Source organism: Macrobrachium nipponense, chromosome 38 (assembly GCF_015104395.2).
Source record: "Macrobrachium nipponense isolate FS-2020 chromosome 38, ASM1510439v2, whole genome shotgun sequence".
In the NCBI taxonomy this organism is placed as follows: domain Eukaryota; kingdom Metazoa; phylum Arthropoda; class Malacostraca; order Decapoda; family Palaemonidae; genus Macrobrachium; species Macrobrachium nipponense.
Window position 1 is genome coordinate 38,587,425 of NC_061098.1, and position 14,943 is coordinate 38,602,367.

Sequence of the window (14,943 nt, forward strand, 5' to 3'; positions counted from 1 at the left end):
CAGACTCGCTCACTCACCTACTGACTCACTGACTGACAACTGCATTTTTATCATGAAATAATTTTGGTAACGTACTTGATATCTTAACAAGTTGATCAGACTTTCTGCAAGTTTTAGGGCTTCAAGTTAGGTGAGTCTTGTCACTGACTGTCTTTGCCCTTTTATAGCAGTTATCATAAACTCCATTTGTGGTTCTGTTGAATTAATCATTGAATTACTTTGCTTGATTTTCTTCTGCTGCATTTTACATGTTTTCCGTGTTTGTAGATACAGAATACGTATACATTAAGTATTGTAAGTAGTATGCATTCTAAGTATTACCATGAGGCAGATCACAAAAGATAATAAAGTTTACATTATATTTGTATTATCCAAAAGCTAATGCTTTTCCATTTCCAGTATGACACCTTGTTACCAAAGCTACGTAATAATGGATAACAAGGCTAATAAAACATCCAGTGCAATCATTCGGTGTATTTGCAAAGATTAAACATTCACCAAACTATAAACAAAGCATCCTTGGCATTTCAGTATTCGCAGATATGTAGATAGATAGATAGACAGAAGTCTCTTGACTGTAATATTATAGTTATAAAGAATGCAACAGGTTCTCAAATATGGTCCAGGAAAAGGACATAATAAAAGGTAAACAAATAAATCTCTGGAGGCATAAAAATATGTAAAAAAACAATAAAGAAAAACTATATAGCATTTTCAACATTGTAACTTTTACAAGTGGAGCTTTAAATGCAGCTAAATACAGAACCCTTTGTGTATAAACATTTCGGAAGAACATTAGTGATTGCTCATTCCACTTTCTTCACCTGCAAAACAACATCAAGAACGCAGACTTACATATCATATTCCAGGGAACAAAAATTAACATATGATATTCCAGGGAACAAAAATAAACAAACAATTGATAACATCTAGAAAATCAGAACAACACGATGATCTGAAAAATGGCCACAAGAGCAGATCGTGCAGTGAATGGGTAGATTTTGCTTGTGATGAGCCTCTCTCTCTCTCTCTCTTCCTCATCTCTCTTCTCTTCTCTCTCTCTCTCTCTCTCTCTCTCTCCCCCCCTCTCTCTTCTCTAAACAATGAATAACGAACTCAAGAAATGAAAAAAGATTTGGGCTGAAAGAAAGAAAGACATCATTTGCACTTTCACGAGAAACAGCAGCCAATTTCTTTCTTCCTGCGGTGTGACTTCAAGTCTTCTTCTTCTTCTTCTTCTTCCTCTTCTTCTTCTTCTTCTTCTTCTTCTTCTTCTTCTTCTTCTTTACTACGAGGATTATCCGTAACATTACGTATAAGAGGCCAACCACGTAAATCTCCGAGTCCCTTCTCTCTGCAGAGTTTCTTCAAGTCCTCAACATCATCAAGCTTTGTACCTGACGACGCCGAAATAGTTATTGACCTCAAAGGACGAACAGTTAGGGACTGGAGTAGAAGCTTTATGTCGCGTGCTGAGGAAAGACAAAAATGTCAGGTTATTAACACTTACTGCACTTGACCTGCACCCACTTTTGTTCAATCACTCACTAACACACACAACACACACGCACACACACACACACACACACACACACATATATATATATATATATATATATATATATATATATATATATATATATATATATATATATAGAGAGAGAGAGAGAGAGAGAGAGAGAGAGAGAGAGAGAGAGAGAGAGAGAGAGAGAGAGAGAGAGAGATGAGGTGTATCTATATACAAAAATTGATTGAGAATCGCTCTAATATTACATTCCAGAGGGAAGCAGGAGGTCAAAATAGCAAAAGCATGAGATGTGGTAACTGTCTTATTATTCACCATTATATATTTATACTCATTCATTTCCCAGAATCGTCTTCTTATTCTTCTTCTTCTTCTTCTCCTGCTACTCTTGCTTCTTTTAATTCTGCTAAAAATGGAGGAGGACAGAAAGAAAAGGAACAGCTTCTTTCATGACGGTTGACTTTTGATCCTGACACTCACCTTTCCATAAGTTAATCTTTAAATCAGTGGTGCCTTCTTCCCTGTTTGTTGGAAACGTTCCGTTTATGACTTGCGCAATACGATCCTCAGGAGTCTGAGCCATCGAGTATTTTAATCTCAGTTCCTTTACTGAAGAAGTCATGAGAGAAAAGGGGCGAACGTTTTCCAAGTCTTGATATCCGGTACTCAAAATCTCCAAAACTGAGGGATGAAACACATGAGAAGAATTTTACATTTTTTTTATTTTAGAGAATGATGATATTGTTATCTAGAACAACATAGATAATAGTAAGTGATTATAGTACATTTACAGAACAAAAGCACTATGACTGAACTGTTACATTTCTTTTTATAATGTAATTTACTATATATTATATATATATATATATATATATATATATATATATATATATATATATGTGTGTGTGTGTGTGTGTGTGTGTGTGTAATGAGACAGATAAAACAAACTTATGTTGATGCATTTACATAATTCTTTAATCTCATATCAATTGAATCAAAAGCAATGCAATGACAGCCCTAATTTCCTTCTCTTAGTCCCTTATTAGAGTTGCTCCACAGAAATGGCTCATGAAGAAACAGCGAATAACTAAAAGGCTAAAGTTGTTTCAGTTATGGCTGAAGGTTTTAGTGCTTTGTAATTAAGGGAGTAAAGATATAAGTTCCTGCTTACCTAAATAATCCACTGGGTGCAAAACCTGTCCTGAAAGTTGTGTGTACTCTCTTAAACGTGTCCTGATCCAAATCTCTGTACGAATGTTGTATTGGCCAGCAGCCTCCAGTGTTTTATTAAATTGCGAAAGGTCTCTTGGTACATTTGAGAAAAACCTCAGTACGATTTCTCTGGGCCTCAGTTTAGGCAGTAAGGACGGTAGGACATAAAGACATTTGGTTTGATTGAATCTCACTCGGTTCTTAAGAGATGTTTTTCTCATCAGTGACACAAGTGATTCCAAAACCTGATCGTCCAATCTAGTTTCAATACATGGGTCCAAAAGAGCATCATGGTCATCATAAGAGAGGCTGTATGACACGCACAGTTCGTGGAAGTCATCTATCGTATTGTGTAATACATCTTTCTCACTATTGTGAAGTATTCCTGGTATGAAGGATATGACTTCTCGTAATTTCCTGAATAACAGGTATTATCTCCATCCCCACAATCCTTTCGATCTCAGCACGTCTCGAATGATATTTCCTCTTTGTGTCCTTCCACTTGATGTGATGATGTCATCACAGACATTGCCTGCAACTGCAAACTCCTGCTCACTTCTGTGTCTATGGCAATATACCTGTTTACAATCTTCCAGCTGTTTTGATGTTTGTCCTTTATACTGAAATAGGAGGACATGATGGCATCAAAGTTTTGAAGTACCTCTGGACAAGTAACCTCCTTTTAAAGCTTCTTACATCTGTCTCAGACCATTCATATTTTTCTCAATGTAATGTTTCAGAGACCATTTTCTGTATATTGCATCAAATTCCTCCAGTGAATCAGCAGAAGTTCCTGTCTTGTTAGTGATTCTCTTGATCTTGTGCTTTCTGAGCTGTAAATAGACTGATGTCCTGGTGCTCATTTCATCCCTTAAATCTGGACACTCAATGTAAAGGAGAATGAACAAGTTGAAGTACAGTGGTGTTTGCAGGATGGCATTAGTGCCAGCGTTCATTTCTTTTATTTTCTGTAGCACCTCTTTCTTCATTTGCTCCTGGTGGGTGACATCATCTTTCATCAGGTGGCCAATGAGTTTTTCTGTGAGCAATTTCATATCCTCTTCCCGAAGACCTGAAACTTTGAGGTTGATTCTGGAACGCTTTCAAAATTTTTGTTAATCCCTCTGTATTCCCCGGTCGTGTTGTGACAACAACTTAAATTATTTGAATTAAGTGCTAATATATTTAGGAAGAGTTTTCTAGAATTCTCATTGGCCTCATCATAGCCATCACATAAGACCAAGCACATTGAACCTAGGACAACTGATTTGACAAGATCAAAAGGAAATTGAGCAACAGCCTTTGGAATCAAACTTTTGAGGAAGTCATCAAAGTTGTCATAATCATGATTTCTGAACTGCATATAGAGCAGAGTAGAAAAGGAAGAGAGTTCTGGAATATCAGTTGTCTTCTTGCACCATCCCTCTACATAGGAACAAAGAATTGTGGTCTTTCCAGAACCTGCATTACCAGATATAATCACAACTTCGGGGTCTTTTCCCATTGGATCTTTCATGTTGAAGATGTCTTGTTGATTTACAATGGTACTTTTATTGTCATTGAGACTTGATTTAACTCCTGATCATCCTCCACTTTTAAACAGACCATGCTGTTACATGGATCCGTTAAGCCCATACTGATGCGAGCCAGTCGTAGGGCAAAACTGACAGAGGCTTCTATGAAGAGACAGGAGTTCTAGCTCAGAGGATTTTTGTATCATTTCAGAAAGCTCGCTTCCAAACTCTTCTATTTCTTCTTTAAACCTTTGTGAATCCTGTTGATTTGAGGGATTGTATTTCTCACGGATCTTTTCTAGGGTCTTTGAAAGAGCATCTTGGATCTCTGCTTTGAGCTGGTCAATGTCAGCACCATCGAATGGAAGAGAGACTTAGTTTTCTCAAGAGTTACCTCGAGCGTTGCTTGAAAGTCTCTGAGTTTACTTTCCAATCAGTGCCTGGCATATTAGGGGCTTCATGGCTAACAAAGTTTCCTCTCATTTTTTATTTTTCTCACTAATCCTTTGAGATCGTCACCAGGATCCTTCACCCTTCTTTGCCAAAGAGCCTGGCAGATTTTGTTCATGACCGTGATGTCCAAATCTTTTGGAGTTTTATTTTTTATATTGTCGATTTTCAGGGGACTGAAAGGGCTTTTCTTTCCAGGTGGAACCTGGTTTTCGATGAGAATCTCGTGGATACTCTTGTTTTGTCCGTGGAAAAAGTTCATGTTGTATATTTTATAAACTTCTTCCTTCCCCAGTGTGTTACAAAATGATAAAACCTCAAACATGTCAAAACTTCTTGAGAGAAACTTGATCCTGAGGAAGCCATGCTCTCAAAATATAAACACTGTGAGGTTAAGAGTTAGAGAGTCTATGTTTGTGCGTCCATATTTCCTCTTGCAAAAGACTTCACGAAGAGACAACCTGAGAAGAAGAAAGGAATGATAGCAGTTTAACGGCAGAAAAATATAATGAAAAGAAACATCAGTAATGAAAGCAGAGTTGATATCAATTTTAACTTGACTACTAATGATGACATCAGTAAGAAGATGAACCAGAGAATTTGAGGCACTGGAGGAGGGGAAGAGATTAATGGAGGAAAATGGAGAAAGGAAGGAAGCAGACACAAGGGAGATTTAAAGAGAGAAGGGGAAGAGAGAGATTTGCTCTCTCTCTCTCTCTCTCTCTCTCTCTCTCTCTCTCTCTCTCTCTCTCTCTCTGCTCTGTCAGAGAGAAATGATAAAGAGAAAATGACAGTTTATGGGTGTGATTGGAAGGCTGGAAGTACTCTCTCTCTCTTTTTGACGAAAAGAAGGACTGGATAAAGGATAGAAAATGAAATAGTAGGAAAGGGAAAAGGAGAAATATAGGAAGTGTCTCCTCTCTTTTTGTCTCTCTTTGTGGAAAAGAAGAAGAGAAAAAAAGAGAAAAGTGGAAAACAGTTAAACATTTAGAACAAAGAAACAGTGTTGTTGCTAAAGATTGAAGGTAAGAAGTCTCTTTCTCTCTCTCTCTCTCTCTCTCTCTCTCTTGTCTGAAAGAAGGACAGAATGTAATTTCAAAGCTTCTCATACACACACAACACACACACACACACACACACACATGTATATATATATATATATATATATATATATATATATATATATATATATATATATATATATATATATATATAGAGGAGAGAGAGAGAGAGAGAGAGAGAGAGAGAGAGAGAGAGAGAGAGAGTTTACAAGGAGTTACCAGGATTAGGATGTATCAAAGACTTAATAGACCATCCAAAGAGACATAATGTGCATAATTATCTCTCTGATGAAATTTTATAATTAATTCACAGTGTCCTGATGATTTTGTCTAGCTTTCTTTTAAACTCTTCCACGCTGCTGCTGTTTTCAACTTCTGATAGCAGTTTATTCCATATGTCACTATCTTGTATGTGAAGAAGTTCCCACAATAGGATGTGCTGTATCTCTTCAGTTCTAATTTCTATCTATTATTTTTTGCCTGGTTTTCGTTTAATGTGAAGAGGTTACTGTCTACTTTTTGTTTTGCCTTTCAGTATTTTGATTGTCTCTATATGTTGTCGTCGCATTCGTCGTGTTTCTAAGTCATACATGTTCATCTCTCCTAGTCCCCGTCTTTCAGTAAACCTATTAGCCTGATGGATGGAATTAACTTTGTGGCTGTTGCTTTTCACCTTTCTAATCTATTTATGTCCTTTCTTAGTGTTGGTTGACCAAAAAACTTGGTACTGCATATTCAAAATGTGGTCTAACTATTGATGTATAGAGCTGCAGCACCGTTTCCTAGTTTTTGTATTAAAACTGCCTCTTTATGTATACCACTAGTTTCTGTGACTGCTTGTAAGCAGGTCCTCCTCTTGTTCTACGCTATTTATGTCATTCCAAGCAGCATGTAGTTTGCATGAGGGTTGTTTGTTCCTATTTGTAACACTTTGCACTTATCCAGGTTAAAGACATTTGCCATCTTTTTTTACCACTTTCCTATTTTCCTTAAATCATTTCTACTGCATTTACATCTAGTTTGTGTATCTGCAAATCTGGCTATCCTGCTAGTTTTAAGCATGTCACTAATGTTTATTAGGGACATTGGTTTAATGAAAAACAAGAGCGGGCCAACCAATGACAGAACCTTGAGGAACTTTGCCTGTCCACATCTGCCCATTCTGATTTTTCGTCATATAATACGACTTTCTGCTTTCTATAAAGGCGCTGTCACACTAGCGAAATTTCCGTCGACTTTTCTGAGTTTGTCGTCAACTTTCCAAAGAAGTCGACGTCATTCCGTACTCTGATTGTCACACAAACGTTCCTCTTCATACCGGGTGGTTGTCGTCGTCAAAACGTAAAACAAACCATCTAAGCTGTGACTTCCCGGAATGATAAAACAATTATGCGTTATAACACAAAGCAACTAGTGGGTCGTGATTGCATGTTTGTTTTAATGGTGCTGCATAGAATTAAAAAAAAAAAGTCATTGGATTCGGTCCTGGTTAAAAGGGACGTGAAAAGTATCATTTTAAAAAATAAGCTAGGGCTAGCCTAGATAGGCTATTCGTAACCTTCGTTAACACAAACAGTCAGAACTGTATTATAAATTAAGCTAGAGAAACACTGTAAGAATTTTAAAGATTTTTGCTTATATTTATTTGCTAATGCAAACAAAAAAAAAAAAAAACAAAAACATAATGAGAGCAGACCTAGGCTATATAACAATCTGATATTTCAACGATATGTATATAATCTATTATATATTATAATATATATATTATATATATAGGTATAATCTATATATGTAAATATTATATAAATAATATATATATATATATGTATCATATATATGACATCTATATATAATTATATATTCTATATATATATATATATATTATATATAATATAAAGATCACCAAGTTCAGGAAAGTATTTTCTGAGTCGCATGGTGATTTCTTGGTAATTTTTTCATTAAAGATCCTTTTTCATAAAACTATCATGCTTATGGTCCCATAAGCATCGTCTCTCCCCCATAATCTTCGACCAAAAAAACTGTTCCTGGGAATCTTGTCCACTGTGCAAGAACCCTCTTGCATCTGATGACTGGAAATGAGCGCTCTCCGAGATATAAAACAAACAATAAAGTCGACGGTAGCGATGGGTTGAATTCGATCGGTACCGTTTTCAAAATTCATGACGACGACACCAGAAAGTCGTCGTTCAAAAACAGGAAAAGCGACGTCAAATTCAAAGTCAACGGAAATTTCGCTAGTGTGACAGTGCCATTAGTTAGCCAGTCCGATCCAGTCTTGCCGATTTCTCCTACAGTCCCTAAAACTCTAACGTTTGTCATTAGTTTCATGAGTGAAAGTTTGTCGAAACGAATTTTGGATATCTAAGTAGACTATATCTATTGCTCTACTTCAGTCGTAAATACCAAGCATGTTATGAAAAATGTCCAAGAAGTTTGATTGGCAGGATCTGCTTGTTTTAAGCTGTGTTGGCTGTTTAACCAGTTGTTTCTATCAGTGTTATCCACAATTTCATCTGCAATTATGAACTCGAAAATCTTACAAGGGACTGACATTAGACAGATTGGTCTGTAATTTCCTGCCTCTTCTCTTTTTTTGTAAACTGGGAGCACATTAATAGTTTCCATCCTCTTTGGTGTCTTTCATTGTTCTGCAGTTTTTCTGTAGAGTTTATTTAGGTGAGGAATTATTTCCTCGTCTAACTTCAATTTCCTCTGAATGAATCCTTTGTGAGCCAGGAGATTTGAACTTGTTTATTGTTTCTATTTTGTTTTTAACGTCTCCTGAAAATATTATTTTTGTCAAGTGGTTCGGCACCTTCATCTTTAATAGCTGGTTCATAAACTGCTTTTTCCAAGTCTGAGTTCACTAGGTTTCCTCTACTGTCTCTTAAGGGACATATACTTTGGGGCTTTCTTTACAAACTGATGAAACTCTTTTATCCTCATTTATCTTGACATTTCTTACTAATTTGTCTACCATTCTACAGAATTCTTTGTGTGCTTGCTTCTTTTAGTGTTGGTTGTGGATTCAATTACTTGTGCAATCTGTTCTGTCTCTTTCTCTTATTTTATTTTTAACTTCTCTGTTGCCGTTTGTTAGTATTTTCTTTAAATGGTATAACTATGAAGGCAGTTTTCTGTGCATTTTACTAGAAAAAGGTTTCCTAGCACTTATCTGTTTCTGTGTTCTTGTCGTGCTGTATAATTTTAAGATACTCCTTTACTTTTTTACGTCTCCTCAACGGTAGTCTAATCCCTTTAGTATCTTCTCAATTTATTATGGTGAATATTGATATGAAATGTTATTATGTTATGGTCACTTTTGCTTAGATTTGCACCTACTGAAAGGTCAGACATTAGGTTATCTTCTGTTGATAGGACGATATATATTATGTTGTTTCCTCTAGTTGCTTTGTCAATCCATCAGTGGAGGAATTAATTTTTAACAAATTCTAAAAGTCTCTTTCCTTCTAAGTTTGATGAGGAGGTCATAGTGCCCCAGTGTACTGCTGCATTGAAATCTCCCATTATTATGCAGAGTTCGTTCTTTATTTCTTGTAATAGTAGAGCATACAGCTCCTCGTCGGACAAAATTTTGTGGTTGGTGGGTAGATCTGTACCCTAGTGATTAGCGGAAGAAGACAGACGGTTCAAGGAACACGTTTTCGAATCCACCCAAAACCCTGTATTCCCAACAGGGTCCCTTACAGTACAATAGAGTTCAAAGATAAATTACAGTTAATTAGCGGCTGAGTCCAAAAACCAACAGTAAATTCTTAATAAAACAACCAGCTGTATAGCCGAACCCTCGTAATAATCAGTTTTCCAAATACGTGGACTCGAGAGAGAGAGGATGCAATCGTATTTGGAAATCCTCCCAATCATCCAAATCAAAATCATTATTTGAAAAGTCAGGCCAATGAGACAGACTTTCTTCAAACTCAAGATTGTGCTGCACAGAGGCACATAGAGTCTTGATACTGGGTCCTGTTCGTTCGGTATTTTCAGTTAAAAACAGGGACACTTTTGATGTATACCCTAGTAATTCTAGTTACTTTTTTTTTTATGCCTTCGCCACATAAACAACATTAAAGGGCTCCTTATTCTTTTGTTTTTTTCTAGGCAATTCTTCATAGCACAGCTGTTAACTTTTGTCTGTCCCTTCCTGTTAAGCCAATTTTCTCTACGTCTACTGACACCACCAGACCTGCTATTATTCACGCAGTTACGTGACTCTACGCTGCCGTTTCAACTAATGTCAACACCACTGATTACACTTTGGTTTTTTGTCAAAATAAGATTATCTATTTTTATGAGTTTCTTGGAAAATTATATGGATTTCGTAGAGAGAACTTTCTAGTGATGTAGTCCTTCTTCACTCTATCTTGTCACTGTCACCTCTTTCAAAGAGTCAGTTTTTCAGTTCCTCTAAATGAATCTGAACTCCCTTGACACAAAACTCTCCCAAGCTCTTCAGCCAAAATAAGTTTTATTAGAAATAATGTGCATGCTGATAACCTAGAGAGAGAGAAATTTAACCTGTGCTTTTTTTTCTTTTTATATGCTATTGCATGAGAGTAAATAAGTTAAACGAAAAAAAATTACTGTAAATTCATTTATCGTTAGAATAAGCTACAAAGAAAATCAACAGCCAGTCCTTCCATTCTGCGTAAAGAGAGATCATCAAAACAGATAAATAATTTACTGTCTTTGTAAATTTGTAAACACAAGGGAACCCACTTTTAAGCAAGTGTGTTTTTCCCTCTCTCTCCCTGCCTCGGCCTTGGATTAAGAACCGGAGTGAATCCTTCTCAATCCCCCTTCCATCCGTCTCGCGGCCCCTGTGAAAGCCAAATTCTCCAGGAATTTAAATTTGAGAGTTAGAATTGTAGGTCTTTGTTTTTGCAGAAAATAGAGTTGTCAAAAATGGTATGGTATAATGGAAATTCTGTGAAGTTAGTGCCGTTGCAGTGGTGAGAAAATTTTATTTTGGTTCTTCCTCTTCTCTCTATCATTATGGTTTATGACACTAGCTTAAAATAAGACTTATGAGTTTTTACCAACCAGCACTGAAAGGGTAAGACAGAACAAAGATTTGCGTTGGTAAAAAATTTTTCTCTTTCATTGAACTCCATATATACATTTTTATTTTATCAGCTGCATTTACCACGTCTTTTCACGTTGAGTTTTCTGTGAGTATCTGGAAATTTGCTTTATGTTATTTACAATCCAGTTGAACTGGCATTTACAGATCCCATTACAACCAGTATTCGCGTTGAGGTTTCCGCGTTTACGAAATTTATTGCTAAATCCACTATCAGCACTGAGAGTTTTCCGCCGTACTACACACCAGTAGTAACTGTATATTACAGAGATTTTTACACCGATTTTCACTAACTATTGGCATTAACTTTTTAACAGCACTATGCACCAGTAGTAACTGTATATTACAGAGATTTTTACACCGATTTTCACTAATTATTGGCATTGAGTTTTCCACAGCACTATGTACCAGTAGTAACTGTAATTTACAGAGATTTTTACAGCGATTTCCCTAAAATATTGGCATTGAGTTGTCCCCGTACATAGTATTCATTTACATGACTGTTAATGCTTAGTTGAGCTGTTATTTACCAGGATCTAACTTGATTTACAACCGCATTTTGCATTTCCACGTCGCTTGCATTTACATGCTATTAGGCTACCAGTTCCCACGTCCCTTGCGTGAAGCATTTACAATTGGTTTGACTAGCATTTCCCTGTCGCCTGCGGGAGTTTTCCACACCGGGGTGAATTTCATTCATACTATTAGACTGCCATCCCCATGCTAATTGTGTTAGGTGTTTACAATTTGTTTTACTGTTATTTCCAACATCCCCTGCTCGAGATTTTCGCACACTACGTGGAAGATATTTTCAGCCTTTGGCTGTCATCTCGTCTGCTTCTGCAGATATTCCAGCCATAGGGATCCTTGTCATTTCCCTGGTATAGCATTGAGTATTCCGTATACCCCTGGCGACATTTGCAGTTTTGCAACTGCCTTCCATCCTATTACTCTCAGGCTAGACTACTAGCATTTTACTTCTGAGAAGATGGCCAATAACGTAGCACTGGAGGAGGTCAAGCCTTCACCAAAGACGGAAGAGCCATGGGGCTGGAGGGCGTAAAACTGATAAATTAGGTGAACGATAAAATGACAGAAGCTACAGAGAGATCATTCCGGGCAGCCGAAAGGGAAAAAGAGACAGGAGCACAAGAGAAAAGAGAGGCAGCTGAAAGAGAAGCACAAGAGAGAAAAGGAGCAGCCGAAAGAGCATTCCAAACAGCTGAGAGAGAATCACAAGAGAAAAGAGAAGCTGTTGAGAGAGAATCAGCTTGGAAAGCATTTCAGGCAGCCAAAAGGAAGAAAGAAAGAGCCCATCAACTGGCTAAGGCAGTCCAGATGATAGCAAACCCGACACCTGGCTCGATCATGGCGAGCAGGTGTTTGAGAACTTCAATCCAACCCCTCAGGAAGTGGCTTTCTTCCTTGGCAAGTATCTCACTGGCAAAGGGCGTACTGCATTCAAAGCCCTCCCCCTCATGACCTCACCCCAGACTGGTGGAGGCAGAAGTGGAGGAGCATTCCTAAGGAGGCTAACCAAACAAGGACAGAGTGGGTAGCCAAGAAGACACCAGTACTCCATAGGTGGATGAAGGCCTCCAACGCTACATCTGTTGAGGAGGTCTTAGAACTCTTTCAATTGGAGGACTTCCTGTACTATGCTCCCCCTGATCTTGCCACTGTAGACGGGCGGATGCCTACGACCCCCACCATCTGCTGCAGAGTTCTTTGAAGAAGAAAATTTGCCTTGCTCTCCCTCTCACTCCTGCTGCCACCTCTCAGCCTTCCCAGTGCCCCAATAATCCTCCACGGAATCCTGTGTATGGACATTGCAATAAACAAGGGCATACCACAGAGCAGTGCCTCTCAAAAGCAGGTCCTCCTCAGCCAGCTCCTGCTACTCCTCAGAATGGAACTCCCTATCATCATAATAATAAGAATAACGGCCACTGGAACTAAAACAACAGGCCCAAGCCTGATTTTAGCAAGATTTTCTGTGACTCATGCAAAGGGCATGGGCACACTGCTGCTTGGGCGGGATGCTCCAAGAAAGCTCCTGTTTCTGCCATTGCCATGGCAGTGACGAATCCTTCAGCTCCAGGCCCTCCTGCTCAGAGCTCAATATTTGTTGCACCTCCTAAAGGTCGCTATCCTGCCCACCAGGTCCGACCTTTTGACGACACTGTTGCGTAGATATCCATCATTCGAGAGGATAAAATTCCTTATGGAGCTTAGGTTGATTGACACCAATTCGTCACACTACCTCTGCACAGCCAGTGCCACTTGAAGGTGCCAGGCAGTGCCAGGTTCCGTCCCTCATGGAAGTTGAGCCATGTTCGAATCCTCTCACTAAGCTAGGAACGGCCTTAGTGGCAGTGCCAAGGACAAAGACTTTAGTATCCCCTTTGGAGCTCCCAGAACACCCATGACCACAGCAGATACTCCACCAATGGTGCTGCCTCACAAACTGCCCCAGAGTCGGTTATCACGGAGTAATGACTCTGCCAAATCCTATTTGGCCGAAGAACCTAGGGAACTGAGCCACGCAGCATTAGGCACAGGGATGAGTGCCAGTACCCCTGGTTGTCGCAGCAGCCAGAGCCGATGCCTCTCCAGCATCTTCAAAGGGCTTGAGTCTCTCAAGGCCCCCAAGGCATCGTCAAACCGTGTACTTTGGATAGAGCCTCATCCGCCCCACAATTGGCACAAATGCCCTATTCATGGGACTCAGCATTCCATGCGACTAGGAAAATTTTAGGCCGCAAAAATGCTATAACATTAGCTATATTTTAGAGAAAGCCTGGCTCGTTTATACATTGTTTGATTTTATCTTTGATTTAATATTCCCTCCCGTCTCTCTCTCTCTCTCTCTCTCTCTCTCTCTCTCTCTCTCTCTCTCTCTCTCTATATATATATATATATATATATATATATATATATATATATATATATGTATATATATATATATATATAATATATATATATATATATATATATATATATATATATATATATATATTGTGTGTGTGTGTGTGTGTGTAATTGTCAATGTCTCTGGTGAGACTTACATTTTGTGTAACTTTATTTCCCCTCTATGGAGAATTACTTTGTTAATTCTATCCCTTTTAATATACACTAATGTTCCCTATGGAGAAATTAATACTGTTTTGAGTTGTCCTAATGGCACAGGACAAAGTTACTTAACAAAGTAGTAGGGCTATTAACACCCCTACAAACATGTCATATTGCCCCATCAGGACAAATTAATAGTATATGTTGTCTTAAAACAATAAGCTGATAGTATTATACATGATAGAATTAAGTATACTATTATTGCTATTCATTTTAATAGTCATTCCAAGTGGGATGTTATATTTTAAGAGTAATAATTTTTTTTCTTTGTTATGCAATAGCAAATTGTTAGGTATAGTCTCTTTAGTCATATCACACTTTATTCTTTAATATTCTTGATTCATTATTTTTCAAGAATTAACTTCTTTTAAGTTCTCTGCCAGTCAAGTAAACTCTCAAAATTGTGAAAATTAGCATCTGCAGAGTGGTGTTTATTTTATATCATAAAGTCCACTCAGGAGTATAGAAGGCTCAATTATTTATATTTGTCATTTGTCCTTGTTTCTTGTCCGTTCCTACCCATCTAGAGTTGAGATGTTCTCTAGAATGGGGAGGTATTCAGGATTTAAACCAGAATCAAGTAAAAGTAATACCCCTTCATAAAGGATTTCACATATTCTCGAGTTGCCCATGAACTGAAAGCATTCTTTCTCTCTAAACAATCTCTATTCCTATTGGCTGCCTTGGAATTACTCTCCCCAGGTGTCCTGAATGAGGTGGAGCATCTCTAGGCTGAGATTCTAAAAGGATGAGGCCACAGTAGCTCGTTCTCAGAAGTTAGATGCCTCTCACCTGCAGAATACCACTTCCCCCCTTTTGCTCCCCTAATTCCTCTGTGATCCCACACGTGCTCTTTTATCATCCATAGTGCACAGATCAGTCAGGAGATGAGAAGACCAAGACCACAAGACCACAGGTTTCCAG

The 14,943-nt window shown here is 38.0% G+C and overlaps 1 protein-coding gene across 1 annotated transcript; it reads right to left on the reverse strand.

The window, feature by feature from the left end:
• Nucleotides 1-1,100: 1,100 nt before the first annotated feature.
• LOC135209794 (uncharacterized) lies at nt 1,101-3,792 on the reverse strand. The gene is made up of 4 exons (XM_064242572.1): nt 3,434-3,792; nt 2,697-3,154; nt 2,006-2,206; nt 1,101-1,472 (listed from the first exon to the last, which is right to left on the reverse strand). Exons 1-4 carry the CDS (start codon nt 3,790-3,792, stop codon nt 1,171-1,173), a joined length of 1,320 nt encoding a protein of 439 aa, XP_064098642.1. The 3' UTR covers nt 1,101-1,170.
• Nucleotides 3,793-14,943: the final 11,151 nt, after the last annotated feature.